Below are 19,642 nucleotides of genomic sequence, written 5' to 3' on the forward strand. Positions count from 1 at the left end.
ATCGATGGCAAAAGGCATAGCTGTCCCAAATTTGGCTGCTTCTTTACCAAGCAATTTCCCAAACTTTGGCCTGCATTATAACCCACGCCATTTCTCTCTTCTCACTATCTTCCTGTCTCAATCAATGCTTCATTGTTGTTTACATTTTTGTTTTTCAATTTTTTTTCGTCCAAAACCGAGTAGGTGTCGGTGCACACATTGCTCCCGAGGCTGAAAATGAGGAAGTCGACATTGATGTATTAGTAGAGATGTTTATGGGTCGAGCTTAAATGGAGAAGTCTTCTCCATTCTCGTTGTAACGGCCCTATTTTTCTTAATAAAATAGACATCATTACATGCATAACATGTCTATTATACGCGGAAAAAAAAAAACGATTTTATAGTGATATCGTCATCCGTATAGAGGGGTCTTACCTTTATTTGAAAAAGAAGTAGCACGTGGCTTAAGTATTTAAAAATACTCCGTAAGCTCCATTGTTTAGGTCGAAAAATGCAAATACACGCAATCATGGTGGGACCTATCTCTTTCATAAAGATCATGACATAGCCTTGGGTTCTATTTTTCAATTTAGTCAGGGCGGGATGTATAGTACTTTCTTATACACAACTCAGTCACGTACACATGAACCCACAGCAGGCTTGTATATGTATCCTTGGGCCTGACTCGTCAAGCTAGCGCCCGCTAAAGCTATAGAACGCCAAGGTGGGAAAGAGTCCGCATAATAACATGGTGAACATAGATATCGTAAAGTATGCGTCCTAGCTAAAATATAACAGGTAAGTATCCCGATGCACCGCATAATATCATGACGAACATAGATATAGTAAAGTATGCGTCCTTAGTAAAACATAACGGGTAAATATCACGATGCACGTGTCATGCAAAATGCATAAGGTCCCATAACATTAAAACATGACATATATTCATGATGTTAGTCATACCTCCATTCTTTTTCTCCATTTCTTAATTAATTAAGACATATATTTCCAAGGTAACCATCGTAAAGTTGAATTGGACTTCGAGAAGGAGATTCAGGCTAGTATGAAAGATAATTAGTGACTTTGGGTTAGGCAAACCAAGTAAATGACTTTATTAATTACTGATTCGGTTGGATGAATTGTTTGAAGTATGAACGTTGCGTGTCCTGTGCCACTGTATGTGTCGTGCCTTGTGATTGTTTAATGTTTGTTTATTATGTCATTGTTGTAATGTTAGTATCCTATTTCATGGAACTCGATATGTTATGTTGTAAATATGAGATACTATGTTATGGAATATCATGTTGAAACGTTATGGCATATGAAACTATGTTATGTTATGAAAAGTGTTAAACAATATTATACATTACATTACGAGGTGACATGAAATAATTAAGTTATATATGCAACGAACTAAGGACATAACTTGCATCAAGATACATATCATGATTTTAAACTAGGTAGACTTCATGCATATTGTATGTTCACGCTTATCGGAATACTTCCCCGCTGTGATTGGTACGAATGTACACACTATGATTTTATGTTACGGTATTATGTAAACCATAATACAGTCTATGCTTCTTTCCGTCCATGGTATACCAATAGCGTGAATGTACGCTAGTTGAAGGTCAGGTTCTGAAGGTGCATATACGAGCTCGCTTGGCGGCTATGTGTGGGTATGTGGGTCGTGTGTAGATACTACACGTCAAATTCTATCTGAACTGGAAGTAGAAACCAAGATCATGACATAATGTTTTATGAAAGGATAGTTCCTAAACATGATTACATGTGATTGTAATTCCTAACCTCAATAGTGAGGGATTACGGACGTGTCTTCAAAATTTTTCATACCAATTGTCGTATCAATTATTATTATTATTATTTTCATAAAAAACTTAAAAGAATATTTTTTTTAGGAACAATTTTGAAGTTCAAATATCAAAAACGAATATTGTGTATAAACTTTTTTTTTAATTGTATATTGAATTTTGATTAATTTAAAATTTGGGTCTTTCATTTATTTAATTTGAAAAATGTGTAAATTATGTTTAAGATTATTTGATATATTATATAAATTTAAATTTTGGATTATGTGGCATTTTGTTTTGGAATATAAATATATAAATTTCTAATTTCTTCGAACAAACTTGAAACCGGCAGAACAGAACAGAACAGAACCCGGTTTTGAAGCCCTAATATATACATCATCCATTGCCTCCGCTCCTCAAATTTCCATGTCCATTAACCAGAACCACCTCCTCCGCCTGGTTCTTTCCTGCCGGAAAATCACCGCTCAGGTCACCAATCCAGACACCTCCACTATCATCGCTATGGCATCCTCCTCCGAGCAGGAATTCGTCGCCTATTACCGCTCTAAACTCCACCGCTTTCCTCGATCCAACAACTTTTGGGACTCCAAAATCGCCTCTCGCGTCGGCGAAAAGCTCGGCCACCGTTTGAAGGAGATCGGTGTCTCCGATGTTCGGATTGATCTCGCCGAAGAACTTTCCCGCCCTGTGTACTATCGAAATAGGGTTCTGCCGCTCTTCGATTCTGTTCGGCGCTCCGGCGTCGCCGTCAATGGTGCTGAGAAGCTCGGATCAGGTGCGATTTAGCTTGGATTATTGATTTTCATGATTCGGAGTTTATACGATTCGCGATTGAGATTGAATTTAGGGCAGATATGATTCGCTCTCCTTCATGTCGATGATTTTAGGAATTTTCTTTTTTAAATTTAGGGCACATATTATAACAATTTTGACACATTTTCGATCTCTTTCTCTCTTTTGTCTTCGATTAAAATTGTAATAATATTCTGCTTTATTTTTATTTTAAATTTTAAGTTTATAAACACTCATTTCACTTTTATTTTTATTTTTTATTATTACATTTTTATCAATATTTTCAAAAGAATACAAATAGTTTCAAAAACTTTGTGAATTTAAAAAATTTAGATCCGATCTTATCTGAACGCTATATAAAAACTTGTTAGACTCATATCAAGGCAAAAGCAAAATAAGCAAGAAAGTCATATACTTACTAATTACATACTCTAAACGAATCTTCCGATCTCACATCAAATTTTGCTTCAATAGAGTTTAAACGCAACTTTTTAGGAAAATTTATTTATATGCATAATTTCCAAATAATTACAAAGTTGGATACTAATTATTTGATACTGTCTGTCTTAATTGAAATCGAAAAAAATAGTAAAAATTCTGCTTCAATAGAGTTTAAGCACAACTTTTTTAGACCAAATTTATTTATGCATAATTTCCAAATAATTATTTGATACTGCCTTAACTGACAATAATTAATTAGCCACGAATCAAGAACCTCCTAAGACCTCCCACGGTATAGCATGCTCATGACTTAGACTACACTTCTTGGAACGCATGAAGCCTTGAGCTTAAGTAAGCAGACTGTATTATAGGGCAAGCCCTTGATGCAGTATTAAGACTACATCGCTTGGAACGTAAGAAGCTTTGGAAATAGGTTTTCAGACTATGCCGCTTGGAACGCATGAAGCCTTGGGTATACGTTAAGCAAATCGTATCGAAGGGCAAGCCCTAAGATGCGGTGAGACTACGTCGCTTGGAACGCATGAAGCCTTGGACGTAGGTTAAGGCTGTGTCGCTTGGAACACATGAAGCCTTGGACACAGGATTGTCAAGTGCATGTCTAGTGCCGTAAATCCTAAGGGGAGTGTCTTGGAGGACAAACCAAGAACAGAACAAGAACCTAGAAAGTACCAAGAACAAGAGAAAGATCAAGGACTAGAAATCATTGCGGAAATCGATTTGAACCAAGATTTCAAAGATTGGAAATTGTCAATGTGCTACTGCGGAAAATGTTATACTATTTAGTTAACTATTTGATACTATTTTAACTGAAATCGAGAAAAAAAATCTTAAAAAATGGACCCGCAGCCGAGATTTCAAAGATTATAAATTTTCAGTGCGACACTTGGGAAGTCTAACACAATTTAGTTCATTGTTTCATACTGTTTTAACTGAGATCGAGAAAAGTCCGTTGCGAAAATCGAGAAAATAAAAGTATTAAAAATGTGCCACTGCGAGAGTGTCGATTGAGAAAAGACCGTTGCGGAAATCGAGAAAATGAAAATATTAAAAATGTGCCACTACGAAAGTGTCGATACTGTCTTAACTGAAAATCGAGAAAAAAAATCTTTCAAAGTCGATCCGCAGCCAGGATTTGAACCTAGATTTCAGGTATGAGAAATTGCCAATGCGCTACTGCGGAATTTTGATGCAATTTAGTTAACTGTTCGATACTGTCTTAACTGTAATCGAGAAAAAAATCGTTGCAGAAATCGAGAAAAAATCTTTAAAAATTTGATTCCTAGCCAAGATTAGAAGCTTTCAATGTGATACTACGAAGGTTGGAGGTTTAACACAATTTAGTTGATTATTTGATACAAGTCTTAACTGAAACGAGAGAAGACCGTTGCGAAAATCGAGAAAAATATTAAAAATTGATCGAGATTTGAACTTCGATTTCAAAGATGAGAAATTGCCAATGTGCTACTGCGAAACTTTGACATGACTTAGTTAATTATTTGATACTGTCTCAACTGAAATCGAGAAAAAATCGTTGTAAAAATCGAGAAAAAATTGATCAATAACCAGGATTTGAACCTGGATTTCAAAGATGAGAAATTGCCAATGCACTACTATGGAATTTTGGTAGAATTTAGTTAATTATTTGATGCTGTCTTAACTGTAATCGGGAATTTTGATACAATTTAGTTCCACTGTTTGATATTGTCTTAACTAAAATCGAGAAAAAATGTTTTACAATTTAGTTAATTATTTGATACTATCTTACCAAAAAAAAAAAAAATAATAAAATAATAAAATAAAAAAATAAAAATAAAAAATAAAAAAATAAAAACATGCGCTGGTGCTACGGAAGTTTGATACAATTTAGTTCACTGTTTGATACTGTTTCAAACTGGAAATCGAGAAAAAAAAATCATTGCGGAAATCGAGAAAAAATCTTAGAAAGTGCGCTACTGCAGAAGTTTGATACAATTTAGTTAATTGTTTGATATTGTTTTGTTTTAATTGAAATCGAGAAAAAATCATTGCGGAAATCGATTTGAACCCGCAATCGATTTGAACCTAGATTTCAAAGATTGGAAATTGCCAATGTGCTACTGCGAAAAATGTTATACCATTTAGTTAATTATTTGATACTATTTTAACTAAAAATCGAGAAGAAAAAAATCGACCCGCAGCCGAGATTTCAAAGATTATAAATTTTCAGTGCGACACTTGGGAAGTCTAACACAATTTAGTTCATTGTTTCATACTGTTTTAACTGAGATCGAGAAAAGTCGTTGCGAAAATCGAGAAAATAAAGTATTAAAATGTGCCACTACGAGAGTGTCGATCGAGAAAAGACCGAAATAGGAGGAAACCTCAACACGAGTTCTTACTTCACTCCAAGAAGAACTCCAGAGTGCAGGTCTTGGTAGGAGATGGATTTCGTCGGCGACTCCCTGATGAAAAACTTCGGCTATTCAATTTTCTCTCTCAATCCTTCTCTCTCACACTTCTTTCTTTTGCAGGAATTCTGCGGAGGACCTTCAAGACTCCTATAATGGGTTGAGGGGTAAAATGTTTATTTTGCCCCTCGGCCGTGTCATAGAAGCTGCGTTAATAGTATTAAGCATGCAAGACTTCGATGTCATTTTGGGCATGGATTGGCTAGGCGAGAATCACGCTCTGATAGATTGTGAAAGTCGAATGGTCACTCTCAGACTCCCGTCAGGGGATAGTTTTACGTATAAGGGAGCCATTTCCAAAAGAACCCGAAGCGTCTTAACTGCATTAAAGGCTAGAAAGATGATCCGCAGTGGTGCAAGCGCATTCTTAGCCAGTGTGACCCTAGACAGCAGGAATGAACAGGCAATCTCGTCAGTACACATTGTCAGGGTATTCGTTGATGTTTTTTCTGAGGATTTGCCAAGTTTGCCCCCTGTTAGGGAAGTTGACTTCGGGATGGACCTAGAACCAGGAACTGCGCCGATCTTCAAGGCACCCTACAGAATGACACCTGCAGAACTCAGGGAATTGAAGGAACAGTTACAGGAGCTATTGGATAAGGGTTTCATACGACCCAGTGTGTCACCCTGGGGAGCCCCTGTTCTGTTTGTCAAGAAGAATGATGGATCCCTGCGCCTGTGTATAGACTATAGAGAACTGAATAAGGTCACCATAAAGAATAAGTACCCCCTCTCGAGGATCGACGACTTGTTTGACCAATTGTAGGGAGCAACGATATTCTCTAAAATTGACTTGAGGTCAGGATATCATCAATTGAGAATAAGAGAAGAAGATATTCCTAAAACAGCTTTTAGAAGTCGCTATGGACATTATGAATTTCTTGTCATGTCCTTTGGACTTACCAATGCACCAGCCGTCTTCATGGAACTAATGAACAGGGTGTTTAAGGAATTCTTTGACACTTTTGTTATAGTGTTTATTGATGATATTCTAGTGTACTCTAAGTCAGAAGCAAAGCACGAAGGGCATTTGAGAACGATTTTGACCATACTGAGAACACAGCGACTGTACGCCAAGTTTTCCAAGTGTGAATTTTGGTTGTCTGAGATAGCGTTTTTGGGTCATGTGATATCAAGTAGAGGAATCATAGTGGACCCAGCTAAGATAGAGGCAGTGATGAAGTGGCCAAGACCGACCACAGTCACTGAAGTACGAAGTTTTCTAGGACTAGCTGGTTATTACAAAAGGTTCGTCCAGGATTTCTCCAAGATATCTTCGGCCCTAACTCAGTTAACTAAGAAAGGCAAGCCTTTTGTGTGGACATCAGCTTGCGAATAGAGCTTCCAGGAACTCAAGGAGAGGTTGGTGACAGCACCAGTCCTCACAGCTTCAGATGGATCAGGAAATCTTGTGGTGTACAGCGACGCATCGGGAAAAGGTCTAGGATGCGTGCTCATGCAGAAGGGTAAAGTGATAGCTTATGCTTCCAGACAACTGAAGGAATATGAAAGAAATTATCCCACTCATGACCTCGAGTTAGCAGCAGTGGTGTTTGCACTAAAAACGTGGCGACATTATTTGTATGGAAAGAAAATTCAAGTATTCACTGATCACAAGAGTCTCAAATACCTATTTACGCAGAGGGAGCTTAACATGAGACAGAGGAGGTGGTTGAAATTAGTAAAGGATTATGACATCGAGATCATGTATCATCCCGGCAAGGCCAATGTCGTGGCAGACGCATTGACCAGAAAGGCAGTTCATACTTCCGCGATGATCACTAAGCAGGAGAGAATACAGGATGAGATGAAGAGGGCTGGGATCGGTGTTGTAATCAAAGGTGGTATTGCTCAGATAACACAAATGACCTTGCAACCCACCTTACGAAAACGAATTATTGATGCTCAGAGGTCTGATGAACACTTTGGGAAACTGTGGAATTAGACATAGACTGAAAGACTAGTGGGGTACTCAATCTCTTCAGATGGGGGTTTGTTGTGGAGAAATCGCCTATGTGGACCCCGTGACAAGAAAATTCTAAAGGATATTATGACAGAAGCGATCATCCAGATGGCCCTTGTGTCATGGATTTCGCTGGGTGCTGGGATGAACATCTACCACTGATGGAGTTTGCCTACAATAATAGTTACCAAGCGACCATCCAGATGGCCCCTTCTGAGGCACTGTATGGGCGTAGGTGTCGAACACCGGTGTTTTGGGAAGAAGTAGGCACGCAGCAACTACTAGGACCAGAGTTGGTTCAGGTCACCAACGCAGCAGTGCAGAAAATTAAACAAAGAATCCTCACTGCACAGAGCCGATAGAAGAGCTATGCAGATTTGTGTAGAAGGGACCTCGAGTTCGAGGTGGGTGACCATGTGTTCTTAAAGGTAGCCCCTATGAGGGGGGTGATGAGGTTTGGAAAGAAGGGGAAGTTGAGCCCAAGGTTTATAGGCCCTTTCGAGATTCTAGAGAGAGTTGGGGTCATGGCCTATAAGATTGCTCTACCTCCAAACCTTGTCGCCGTTCACAATGTGTTCCACGTGTCTATGGTACGAAAGTACACTCCAGGCCCTACTCATGTGATTGAACACGAAACCCTTCCTCTTTGGGAAGATCTGTCCTACGAGGAAAGACCTAGCAAAATTCTGGCTCGAGACATTAGGCGACTGCGCAACAAAGTTATTCCCTTGGTGAAAGTCGCATGGGGTAACCATCGACACGAGGAAGCAACCTGGGAACGAGAAGAAGACGTAAGGAGAACCTATCCCGAACTCTTCCAAGAGATACCAACTTTCGGGGACGAAAGTTCACAAGGAGGGGAGAGTTTGTAACGTATTAAAAAAAAATGGCCGAAGGGCAAAATGGACATTTTACCCCTCAGCCCATTATAGGGGCCTTGAAGGTCCTCAGCAGAATTCTTGCAAAAGAAACAAGTGTGAGAGAGAAGGATTGAGAGAAAGTTTGAGAGAGAAAATTGAATAGCCGGAGTTTTTCATCAGGGAGTCGCCGACGGAATCCATCTCCTACCAAGACCTGCACTCTGGAGTTCTTCTTGGAGTGAAGTAAGAACTCGTGTTGAGGTTTCCTCCTCTTTCGTCAAGATCAGAGAGAAAACCCGCAAGGTAAGATTTCGAACTATACCTTCCAGATCTGAGATCTTTGTTTAGGAGTAGGGTGTTTAAGTCTACTACCTTCATCCAGGGAAGATCCGCCGCTGATTTTGGTGAGGAAATCGGACGAAACGTCGGGATCTAAGAACCCTTCCGACGCTTATAACTCACCGTATGACTAAGCAAAAATCAAGAAAAAAATACTAGCACATAGGTTGATAGATGATCTAAAACTTTGTTGAAGAAACTATTTCTGTTTGGATTAAGAATCGAAAGATAGAAAATGGAGAGAACCTTGGAAAACGTTGATTTTCTGCTAGGAGGAGAGAGAAGCCGCCGGCGTGCCATGTGTCAACCAGCTAGAGGGCCGCGTGCGCCAATCACCTTCGGACACGCGTCGAGCGCCGTCTGGGAAAACGCGACTCCAGCTCTCCTGCGACACGCGTCCCCGGCTTCGCAACCTGACCTGCGCTCCTTGGCTAACCCGATACCCGCACGACGAACCGAACCGAGCCAATGACACGCGGTCCACCCGAACCACTGCTTCCGACCCGAACCTGCAACTAGCGACTGCAGAAATCTCTGAGCGCGTGACATCGAGAAAATGAAAATATTAAAAATGTGCCACTACGAGAGTATCGATACTGTCTTAACTGAAATCGAGAAAAAAAATCTTTTAAAGTCGATCCACAGCCAGGATTTGAACCTTGATTTCAAGTATGAGAAATTGCCAATGCACTACTGCAGAATTTGTATAAAATTTAGTTAACTCTTCGATACTGTCTTAACCGAAATCGAGAGACCCGCATCCAGATTTGAAATATTAGAAGTTTCAATGTGATACAACGGAGTTGATTATTTGATACCGCACCTAGGATTTAAACCTAAGACTAGGAATAACCAATATGCTACTGCAAAAATCCAGGATTTGAACCTAAGACTAGGAATAACCAATATGCTACTGCAAAAATTGATCCGCAGCCAGGATTTGAACCTGGATCTCAAATATGAGAAATTGCCAATGTGCTACTGTTGAACTTTGATACAACTTGGTTAATTATTCGATACTGTCTCGATTTACTGAAATCGAGAAAAAATTTATCCGCAGACAAGATTTGAACCTGGATTTTAAAGATGAGAAATTGCCAATGCGCTACTGTGGAATTTTGATACAATTTAGTTAGTTATTCGATACTGTCTTAACTGAAATCGGTAATTTTGATACAATTTAGTTCACTGTTTGATACTGTCTTAACTGAAATCGAGAAAAAATGTTATGCAACTTGGTTAATTATTTGATACTATCTTACAGATAAAAAATCTTACAACATGCGCTGCTGCGGAAGTCTGATACAATTTAGTTCACTGTCTAATACTGTTTTAAACTGGAAATCGAGAGGGGGGAAAAAACTCATTGCGGAAATCAAGAAAAATCTTAGAAAGTGCGCTACTGCAGAAGTTTGATACAATTTAGTTAACTGAAATCGAGAAAAAATCATTGCGGAAATCGATTTGAACCTAGATTTCAAAGATTGGAAATTGCCAATGTGCTACTGTGAAAAATGTTATATCATTTAGTTAATCATTTGATGCTGTTTTAACTGAAATCGAGAAAAAAAAATCTTAAAAAACCGACCCGCAGCCAAGATTTCAAAGATTATAAATTTTTAGTGTGGCACTTGGGAAGTCTAACACAATTTAGTTCATTGTTTCATACTGTATTTAACTAAGATCGAGAAAAGACCGTTGCGGAAATCGAGAAAATAAAAGTATTAAAAATGTGCCACTGCGAGAGTGTCGATCGAGAAAAAGACCGTTGCGAAAATCGAGAAAATAAAAGTTTTAAAAAATGTGCCACTGCGAGAGTGTCGATGCTGTCTTAAACTGAAATCGAGAAAAGAGAAACAAAAAAAAAAAAAAAACCTTTCAAAGGTGATCCCACAGCTAGGATTTGAACTTGGATTTCAGGTATGAGAAATTGCCAATGCGCTACTACGGAATTTTGATACAATTTTGTTAAGTGTTCGATACTGTCTTAACCGAAATCGAGAAAAAAAACCGTTGCAGAAATCGAGAAAAAAATTTGTTGCGGAAATCGAGAAAAAATCTTTAAAAATTTGATCTGCAGCCAAGATTTGAAAGATTAGAAGCTTTCAATGTGATACTACGGAGGTTTAACACAATGTAGTTAATTATTTGATACAAGTCTTAACTAAAACGAGAGAAGACCGTTGCGGAAATCGAGAAAAATATTAAAAACCCAGGATTTAAACCTAAGACTAGTAATAACCAACATGTTGTTGCGGAAATCGAGATACTGTCTTAAACTTAAATCGAGAAAAAGTTGTTGCGGAAATCGCGAGAAAAAATCGATCCGCAGCCAGGATTTGAACCTGGATTTCAAACATGAGAAATTGCCAATGTGCTACTGCGGAACTTGGATATGACTTGGTTAATTATTCGATACTGTCTCGATTTACTGAAATCGAGAAAAAATCGTTGCGGAAATTGAGAAAAAATTGATCCGCAGCCAGGATTTGAACTTGGATTTCAAACATGAGAAATTGCCAATGTGCTACTGCGGAACTTTGACACAACTTGGTTAATTATTCGATACAGTCTCGATTTACTGAAATCGAGAAAAAATCGTTGCGGAAATTGAGAAAAAATTGATCCGCAGCCAGGATTTGAACTTGGATTTCAAACATGAGAAATTGCCAATGTGCTACTGCGGAACTTTGACACAACTTGGTTAATTATTCGATACAGTCTCGATTTACTGAAATCGAGAAAAAATCGTTGCGGAAATTGAGAAAAAATTGATCCGCAGCCAGGATTTGAACCTGGATTTCAAACATGAGAAATTGCCAATGTGCTACTGCGGAACTTGGATATGACTTGGTTAATTATTCGATACTGTCTCGATTTACTGAAATCGAGAAAAAATCGTTGCGGAAATTGAGAAAAAATTGATCCGCAGCCAGGATTTGAACCTGGATTTCAAACATGAGAAATTGCCAATGTGCTACTGCGGAACTTTGATATGACTTGGTTAATTATTCGATACTGTCTCGATTTACTGAAATCGAGAAAAAATCGTTGCGGAAATTGAGAAAAAATTGATCCGCAGCCAGGATTTGAACTTGGATTTCAAACATGAGAAATTGCCAATGTGCTACTGCGGAACTTTGACACGACTTGGTTAATTATTCGATACAGTCTCGATTTACTGAAATCGAGAAAAAATCGTTGCGGAAATTGAGAAAAAATTGATCCGCAGCCAGGATTTGAACCTGGATTTCAAACATGAGAAATTGCCAATGCGCTACTGCGGAATTTTGAAAAAATTTAGTTAATTATTCGATACTCTCTTAAATGATGTCGGGAATTTTGATACAATTTAGTTCACTGTTTGACACTGTCTTAACTGAAATCGAGAAAAAATGTTATGCAACTTGGTTAATTATTTGATACTATCTTACCGGAAAAAAAAATCTTACAACATGCGCTGCTGCGGAAATCGAGAAAAAAAAAAAACCCTTTGAGAGTTGATCCCGCAGCCAGGATTTGAACCTGGATTTCAGGTATGAGAAATTGCCAATGCGCTACTGCGGAATTTTGATACAATTTTGTTAAGTGTTCGATACTGTCTTAACCGAAATCGAGAAAAAAAACCGTTGCAGAAATCGAGAAAAAAATTTGTTGCGGAAATCGAGAAAAAATCTTTAAAAATTTGATCTGCAGCCAAGATTTGAAAGATTAGAAGCTTTCAATGTGATACTACGGAGGTTTAACACAATGTAGTTAATTATTTGATACAAGTCTTAACTAAAACGAGAGAAGACCGTTGCGGAAATCGAGAAAAATATTAAAAACCCAGGATTTAAACCTAAGACTAGTAATAACCAACATGTTGTTGCGGAAATCGAGATACTGTCTTAAACTTAAATCGAGAAAAAGTTGTTGCGGAAATCGCGAGAAAAAATCGATCCGCAGCCAGGATTTGAACCTGGATTTCAAACATGAGAAATTGCCAATGTGCTACTGCAGAACTTGGATATGACTTGGTTAATTATTCGATACTGTCTCGATTTACTGAAATCGAGAAAAAATCGTTGCGGAAATTGAGAAAAAATTGATCCGCAGCCAGGATTTGAACTTGGATTTCAAACATGAGAAATTGCCAATGTGCTACTGCGGAACTTTGACACGACTTGGTTAATTATTCGATACAGTCTCGATTTACTGAAATCGAGAAAAAATCGTTGCGGAAATTGAGAAAAAATTGATCCGCAGCCAGGATTTGAACCTGGATTTCAAACATGAGAAATTGCCAATGTGCTACTGCGGAACTTGGATATGACTTGGTTAATTATTCGATACTGTCTCGATTTACTGAAATCGAGAAAAAATCGTTGCGGAAATTGAGAAAAAATTGATCCGCAGCCAGGATTTGAACTTGGATTTCAAACATGAGAAATTGCCAATGCGCTACTGCGGAATTTTGAAAAAATTTAGTTAATTATTCGATACTCTCTTAAATGATGTCGGGAATTTTGATACAATTTAGTTCACTGTTTGACACTGTCTTAACTGAAATCGAGAAAAAATGTTATGCAACTTGGTTAATTATTTGATACTATCTTACCGGAAAAAAAAATCTTACAACATGCGCTGCTGCGGAAATCGAGAAAAAAAAAAAACCCTTTGAGAGTTGATCCCGCAGCCAGGATTTGAACCTGGATTTCAGGTATGAGAAATTGCCAATGCGCTACTGCGGAATTTTGATACAATTTTGTTAAGTGTTCAATACTGTCTTAACCGAAATCGAGAAAAAAAACCGTTGCAGAAATCGAGAAAAAAATTTGTTGCGGAAATCGAGAAAAAATCTTTAAAAATTTGATCTGCAGCCAAGATTTGAAAGATTAGAAGCTTTCAATGTGATACTACGGAGGTTTAACACAATGTAGTTAATTATTTGATACAAGTCTTAACTAAAACGAGAGAAGACCGTTGCGGAAATCGAGAAAAATATTAAAAACCCAGGATTTAAACCTAAGACTAGTAATAACCAACATGTTGTTGCGGAAATCGAGATACTGTCTTAAACTTAAATCGAGAAAAAGTTGTTGCGGAAATCGCGAGAAAAAATCGATCCGCAGCCAGGATTTGAACCTGGATTTCAAACATGAGAAATTGCCAATGTGCTACTGCGGAACTTGGATATGACTTGGTTAATTATTCGATACTGTCTCGATTTACTGAAATCGAGAAAAAATCGTTGCGGAAATTGAGAAAAAATTGATCAGCAGCCAGGATTTGAACTTGGATTTCAAACATGAGAAATTGCCAATGTGCTACTGCGGAACTTTGACACGACTTGGTTAATTATTCGATACAGTCTCGATTTACTGAAATCGAGAAAAAATCGTTGCGGAAATTGAGAAAAAATTGATCCGCAGCCAGGATTTGAACCTGGATTTCAAACATGAGAAATTGCCAATGCGCTACTGCGGAATTTTGAAAAAATTTAGTTAATTATTCGATACTCTCTTAAATGATGTCGGGAATTTTGATACAATTTAGTTCACTGTTTGACACTGTCTTAACTGAAATCGAGAAAAAATGTTATGCAACTTGGTTAATTATTTGATACTATCTTACCGGAAAAAAAAATCTTACAACATGCGCTGCTGCGGAAATCGAAAAAAAAAAAAAACCCTTTGAGAGTTGATCCCGCAGCCAGGATTTGAACCTGGATTTCAGGTATGAGAAATTGCCAATGCGCTACTGCGGAATTTTGATACAATTTTGTTAAGTGTTCGATACTGTCTTAACCGAAATCGAGAAAAAAAACCGTTGCAGAAATCGAGAAAAAAATTTGTTGCGGAAATCGAGAAAAAATCTTTAAAAATTTGATCTGCAGCCAAGATTTGAAAGATTAGAAGCTTTCAATGTGATACTACGGAGGTTTAACACAATGTAGTTAATTATTTGATACAAGTCTTAACTAAAACGAGAGAAGACCGTTGCGGAAATCGAGAAAAATATTAAAAACCCAGGATTTAAACCTAAGACTAGTAATAACCAACATGTTGTTGCGGAAATCGAGATACTGTCTTAAACTTAAATCGAGAAAAAGTTGTTGCGGAAATCGCGAGAAAAAATCGATCCGCAGCCAGGATTTGAACCTGGATTTCAAACATGAGAAATTGCCAATGTGCTACTGCGGAACTTGGATATGACTTGGTTAATTATTCGATACTGTCTCGATTTACTGAAATCGAGAAAAAATCGGTGCGGAAATTGAGAAAAAATTTATCCAAAGCCAGGATTTGAACCTGGATTTCAAACATGAGAAATTGTCAATGTGCTACTGCGAAATTTTGATACGATTTAGTTAATTATTCTGTACTGTCTTAACTGATATCGAGAATTTTGATACAATTTAGTTCACTGTTTGACACTGTCTTAACTGAAATCGAGAAAAAATGTTATGCAACTTGGTTAATTATTTGATACTATCTTACGGAAAAAAAAATTCTTACAAAAATCTTACAACATGCGCTGCTGCAGAAGTTTGATACAATTTAGTTCAGTGTGTGATACTGTTTTAAACTGGAAATCGAGAGGGGGGAAAAAATCATTGCGGAAATCGAGAAAAAATCTTAGAAAGTGCGCTGCTGCAGAAGTTTGATACAATTTAGTTAACTGAAATCGAGAAAAAATCATTGCGGAAATCGATTTGAACCTAGATTTCAAAGATTGGAAATTGCCAATGTGCTACTGTGAAAAATGTTATACCATTTAGTTAATCATTTGATGTTGTTTTAACTGAAATCGAGAAAAAAAAAATCTTAAAAAACTGACCCGCAGCCGAGATTTCAAAGATTACAAATTTTTAGTGTGGCACTTGGGAAGTCTAACACAATTTAGTTCATTGTTTCATACTGTTTTTAACTGAGATCGAGAAAAGACCGTTGCGGAAATCGAGAAAATAAAAGTTTTGAAAAATGTGCCACTGCGAGAGTGTCGATGCTGTCTTAACCTGAAATGTAGTTAATTATTTGATACAAGTCTTAACTGAAACGAGAGAAGACCGTTGCGGAAATCGAGAAAAATATTAAAAACCGAGGATTTAAACCTAAGACTAGTAATAACCAACATGCTACTGCGAAAATTGTTGCGGAAATCGCGAGAAAAAATCAATATGTAACCAGGATTTGAACCTGGATTTCAAAGATGAGAAATTGCCAATGTGCTACTGCGGAACTTTGACCCGACTTTGTTAATTATTCAATACTGTCTCGATTTACTGAAATCGAGAAAAAATTGATCCGCAGCCAGGATTTGAAACTTAATTTCAAAGATGAGAAAGCACAAAGACAAGAAATTGCCAATGTGCTACTGCAGAATTTTGATACAATTTAGTTAAATGTTCGATACTCTTATATTTCCGTATTCATAGCGATTTTTACACCTAAATAAATTTGAAATTTATAAGGTACAAAATCGATACTAACCCAATTCTTACCATTCATAAAACTGGAAGTTTACATATTATCTACTTTAATTAAATTGAATAAGGTGGAATGAGTTACCAAAATCACATTAAAATGATACAATTACCAACAAATTTCATCTTGATTTTTTTAAAAACACTCAAAATCAACCAAATTCATCCCAAATGGAAACGACCCAATTGTAAATTCGATGTGAATTTCAATGGGTAATCTCCAAAATCCCCAATTTCAGAAGCTATAATCCCTTTTGAAAATCCTCTCACTCATCGTTTTCAATCCCTTTCTGAATCCTCCATTTTCGTCCCCTGCAACGTTTTCTTGAGCTCCTCCTTCTATGGCGTCCTCCTCGAATGCCAGATGGTTCAGAATGTTGGTCATCAACTGCGTCCCTCTCAAAGCGTTAGTTAATGGCAGATGCCCTTCCGGCGTCTCCTCCGTCAGCTCCCAAATGAACTCTGTTGGAAATGCTCTGTAATTGTACTGCTCAATTTCTGTATCCAGTTTCTTCATCCATCCAAGTTTCATGAACAATTTTGTGAAATCTCTGTTCACTTTCTCGAAAACCCGTTTTTGTACGCTATACCCAAATTTCCCATCGCTGTATTTCTGCCAGAGATCGTCGATGGCTTTCAGATTGTCGGAGGAAATGAATTGAACTTCGGAGAAGTAGACGTAGCCTCGTTTTTTTGCAGCGTCGCCGGCGAGGGCTATTAAAAGCCGGCGGGTCTCCTCGTCTGCTTGCCGGAAGTTTTTGGCTGCGAGGTGGCGCTCGAGCTCGTCGAAGGAGACGGCAGAGGAGGTGTCTGAGGAGAGAGAGAAGGAACTGGCGGCTGCAGCGGAGAGAGAGGAAGTGGCAGCGATAGCGGCAGTGGGCGTTGAGGTTGATTTGAGGAGGAGAGAGGAGGAGGAGGAGGAGGAGGAGAAGGGGTTTGGGGAGAGGTTAGGACGGTGGGGACGGCGGAGTGTGTGGCGGAGAGATGGAAGAGAGTGGGAAGCTGCCATGGGGGAGAGAGAGAGTATGAAAACGGGAAGAGAGGTTTGGGGGGTTGTGAGAGATAAGGTATGGGTGGAAGTGGAAAGGGCACAGATCTCCCCGTCAAAAAGGGCCTTTGATTGGTTAGTTGAGGGTGAGGTTAGATCTCTCCCTCTCTCCAACATTTAATAATTTTTGTCGTATTCTGTTCTTTGTATTCTTCCTCAACATTGAGTGTTTGTTGTTGGTGATCCCACCAACTAGTATCAGAGCTTGGAGAGATTCACCTTGATTTGTGAAGATGGAAAGCATAAAGATTAGAATCGAGAAGCTTAAAAGATTAAATTTCGATTTTTGAAAGATGTAGAAAATTATCGACATTAAAAATATCTTCATGAACTCTTGTTTGAGGTGAATTGGATTTCATGTTCACGTAGCAGTGAAAAATCAAAGATTGACAGGCTCTAGGGTTGATCCGATTGACAAAAATGTGTGTTCAACATTGTAAAGGAGAAGACAATGTTAGATCAATTGAAGGTCCGGTCGAATATGAACAAAAAAAAAATGTCATCTATAAACAAATTATATTTAGTGGGTAGGTTGTTCAATACAGAGATGTATAAAGGTGATATGTTGTAGATTATATAAATGAATTCAATAGGACTATAAGCTAATAGAGTTATGTGAAAATTAATTTTGATGATAAAATAAAGAACTTGATTTTGATGTTATCTTTATCCGAGTCGTGTGATACTATTGGTGTTGTGATCACAAGTTCCCACGGATCTAAGAACTAGATGTTTGATGAAATTCAAGATAAAGTTCTCAGTAGAAGTATTTACAAATTAGAAATTTGAGATTCATCGAGCAATAGTCTCAGTGTTGACGAGAGGAGAAGAAGTAAATCGAAGGGCTCAACCAAATATGCCATCAACATAAAAAAACTGGAAAAATCTTCAAACATACCAAACCTTATGTGTTAAAATTGTGGAGAAAAATGTCCTTTTTTGATATATTGTACAAAATAAAAGAATAAACAAAAGCACAAATCTGGAGACGATGATACTATAACGAAGTGGAAAATACTAGGGATGCTCTAATCCTTAGTATGGATAGCTCGGTTGAATTATGAATTTTGAATTCGGGTTCGTCTTTTCATTTATTAGGTTCATCGATTACCTAAGCATGAAAAACATATTTGGTTCATCTATACACATTGATTAGGGAAGAGTTTTTTTTTTTTTTTAATACTTTTTTTTTATGCCAAGCTAGAAAGAGAATATGCATGATTAGAATACTAGTTGCCCAATATGAATGGGTATGTTATGCATGTGGTAAGAAATTACCAAAACATCCCTATAATGAGATTTGTGATTTATGCTATTTCATATGCTTTTTGATGTGTTAGAAAGGAGGATGGGCTATTGTCATCTATGCTCTCGGCATTTGATGGATGTACCTCATTGTTGAGCTTGTTGGTTTGTTTGCATGAATATTTTAGTTTATGTTTTTAGTGCTTTAGGTGATTGATATATTATCTCCCTAATCAGCTTGCTCGCGTGTTTAGAATATGTGCACCATGTTCTAGGTGATCGATAAGATTATCTCCCTACCAAATCATCACAAGAGAACCAAGCTAAGTTTGGGGTGCTACAGATAGAGGGGTTTACATATTAACTCAGGTCAGTATGTTTCCAATAAACCTTACACCCTAAGATCATGAGTCATCAGAGGTTTAGACCAGTGTGAACCTAGAGATTGGTTAAGTATGGAGAAGCTAACTTTGAATGTCTTAGAAATGAGAGATGAGATTTAAACCACCTAAACGCCTATAGAACTTAGTAGGCCTCCATGACAAAGATAGCTCTTAAAGCCGTTAGCAGTATGTACAGTCATCAATTTGATGGAGCCGTTAGAGTCTCCACTACCTTTTTCACTCTAATACCTTTACTATTGAGTTCCACTCTAGTATATGTACCATTGAGCCAGGCATGAGGTTAGTTAGGATTGTATGACCTTATATAGCTTAGTTGGATTATCTCAGTCTTTTGGGTAGATGTGGACCATGTAGACAATGAAGATCGTTCCTCTAGGGGACGTGGATTACGTGGTAGTGAAAATCTTTCATATGCGGGACGTGGATCATGCGGGTCGTCCTTGGAGCTTACACGCAAGGGGTCGCATCCCTAACTTTAAATGACTATATGGTGTTATAGGGAGTTTGCCAGCTAACCTCCCATAAATGTTGAGAAAGCTAACACTCACTAAACTGTCTTCACCAAATAGAGAGTTCTACGAGGTAACACCTTGACCCAGAACACTAGTTTCATGTTTGCTTAGGTAAATCAAGCTATCTAAGCTATCTAAGTACAAAATAATAATAATAATAATAATAATAATAATAATAAATAAATAAATAATAATAATAATAGTTTACCCAAGGATGGGACTTGTCGTTCGGCCAATTCGCAACGCTAGAAAAGAGCGAATCACCTCTTTTGAACCAAAGGGTGAGCAGTT

The 19,642-nt window shown here is 37.8% G+C and overlaps 2 protein-coding genes and 1 long non-coding RNA gene across 3 annotated transcripts; 2 read left to right on the plus strand and 1 right to left on the minus strand.

Annotated features, from left to right (window-relative positions):
• The first annotated feature begins 2,131 nt into the window (after positions 1–2,131).
• On the plus strand, positions 2,132–2,757 carry LOC111807360. The gene has a single exon (XM_023693057.1). It carries the CDS (start codon positions 2,217–2,219, stop codon positions 2,595–2,597), a length of 381 nt encoding a protein of 126 aa, XP_023548825.1. The 5' UTR covers positions 2,132–2,216; the 3' UTR covers positions 2,598–2,757.
• Positions 2,758–8,477: 5,720 nt separating this feature from the next.
• LOC111807539 lies at positions 8,478–8,752 on the plus strand. The gene is made up of 2 exons (XR_002816953.1): positions 8,478–8,638; positions 8,718–8,752. It is a non-coding gene; the product is annotated as an uncharacterized LOC111807539 (long non-coding RNA).
• A 7,386-nt stretch (positions 8,753–16,138) lies between these two features.
• LOC111806530 (tetrapyrrole-binding protein, chloroplastic-like) lies at positions 16,139–17,239 on the minus strand. The gene has a single exon (XM_023691883.1). It carries the CDS (start codon positions 17,149–17,151, stop codon positions 16,378–16,380), a length of 774 nt encoding a protein of 257 aa, XP_023547651.1. The 5' UTR covers positions 17,152–17,239; the 3' UTR covers positions 16,139–16,377.
• Between the last annotated feature and the right edge of the window lie 2,403 nt (positions 17,240–19,642).

Source organism: Cucurbita pepo, chromosome LG12 (genome assembly GCF_002806865.2).
Source record: "Cucurbita pepo subsp. pepo cultivar mu-cu-16 chromosome LG12, ASM280686v2, whole genome shotgun sequence".
NCBI classification, from domain to species: domain Eukaryota; kingdom Viridiplantae; phylum Streptophyta; class Magnoliopsida; order Cucurbitales; family Cucurbitaceae; genus Cucurbita; species Cucurbita pepo.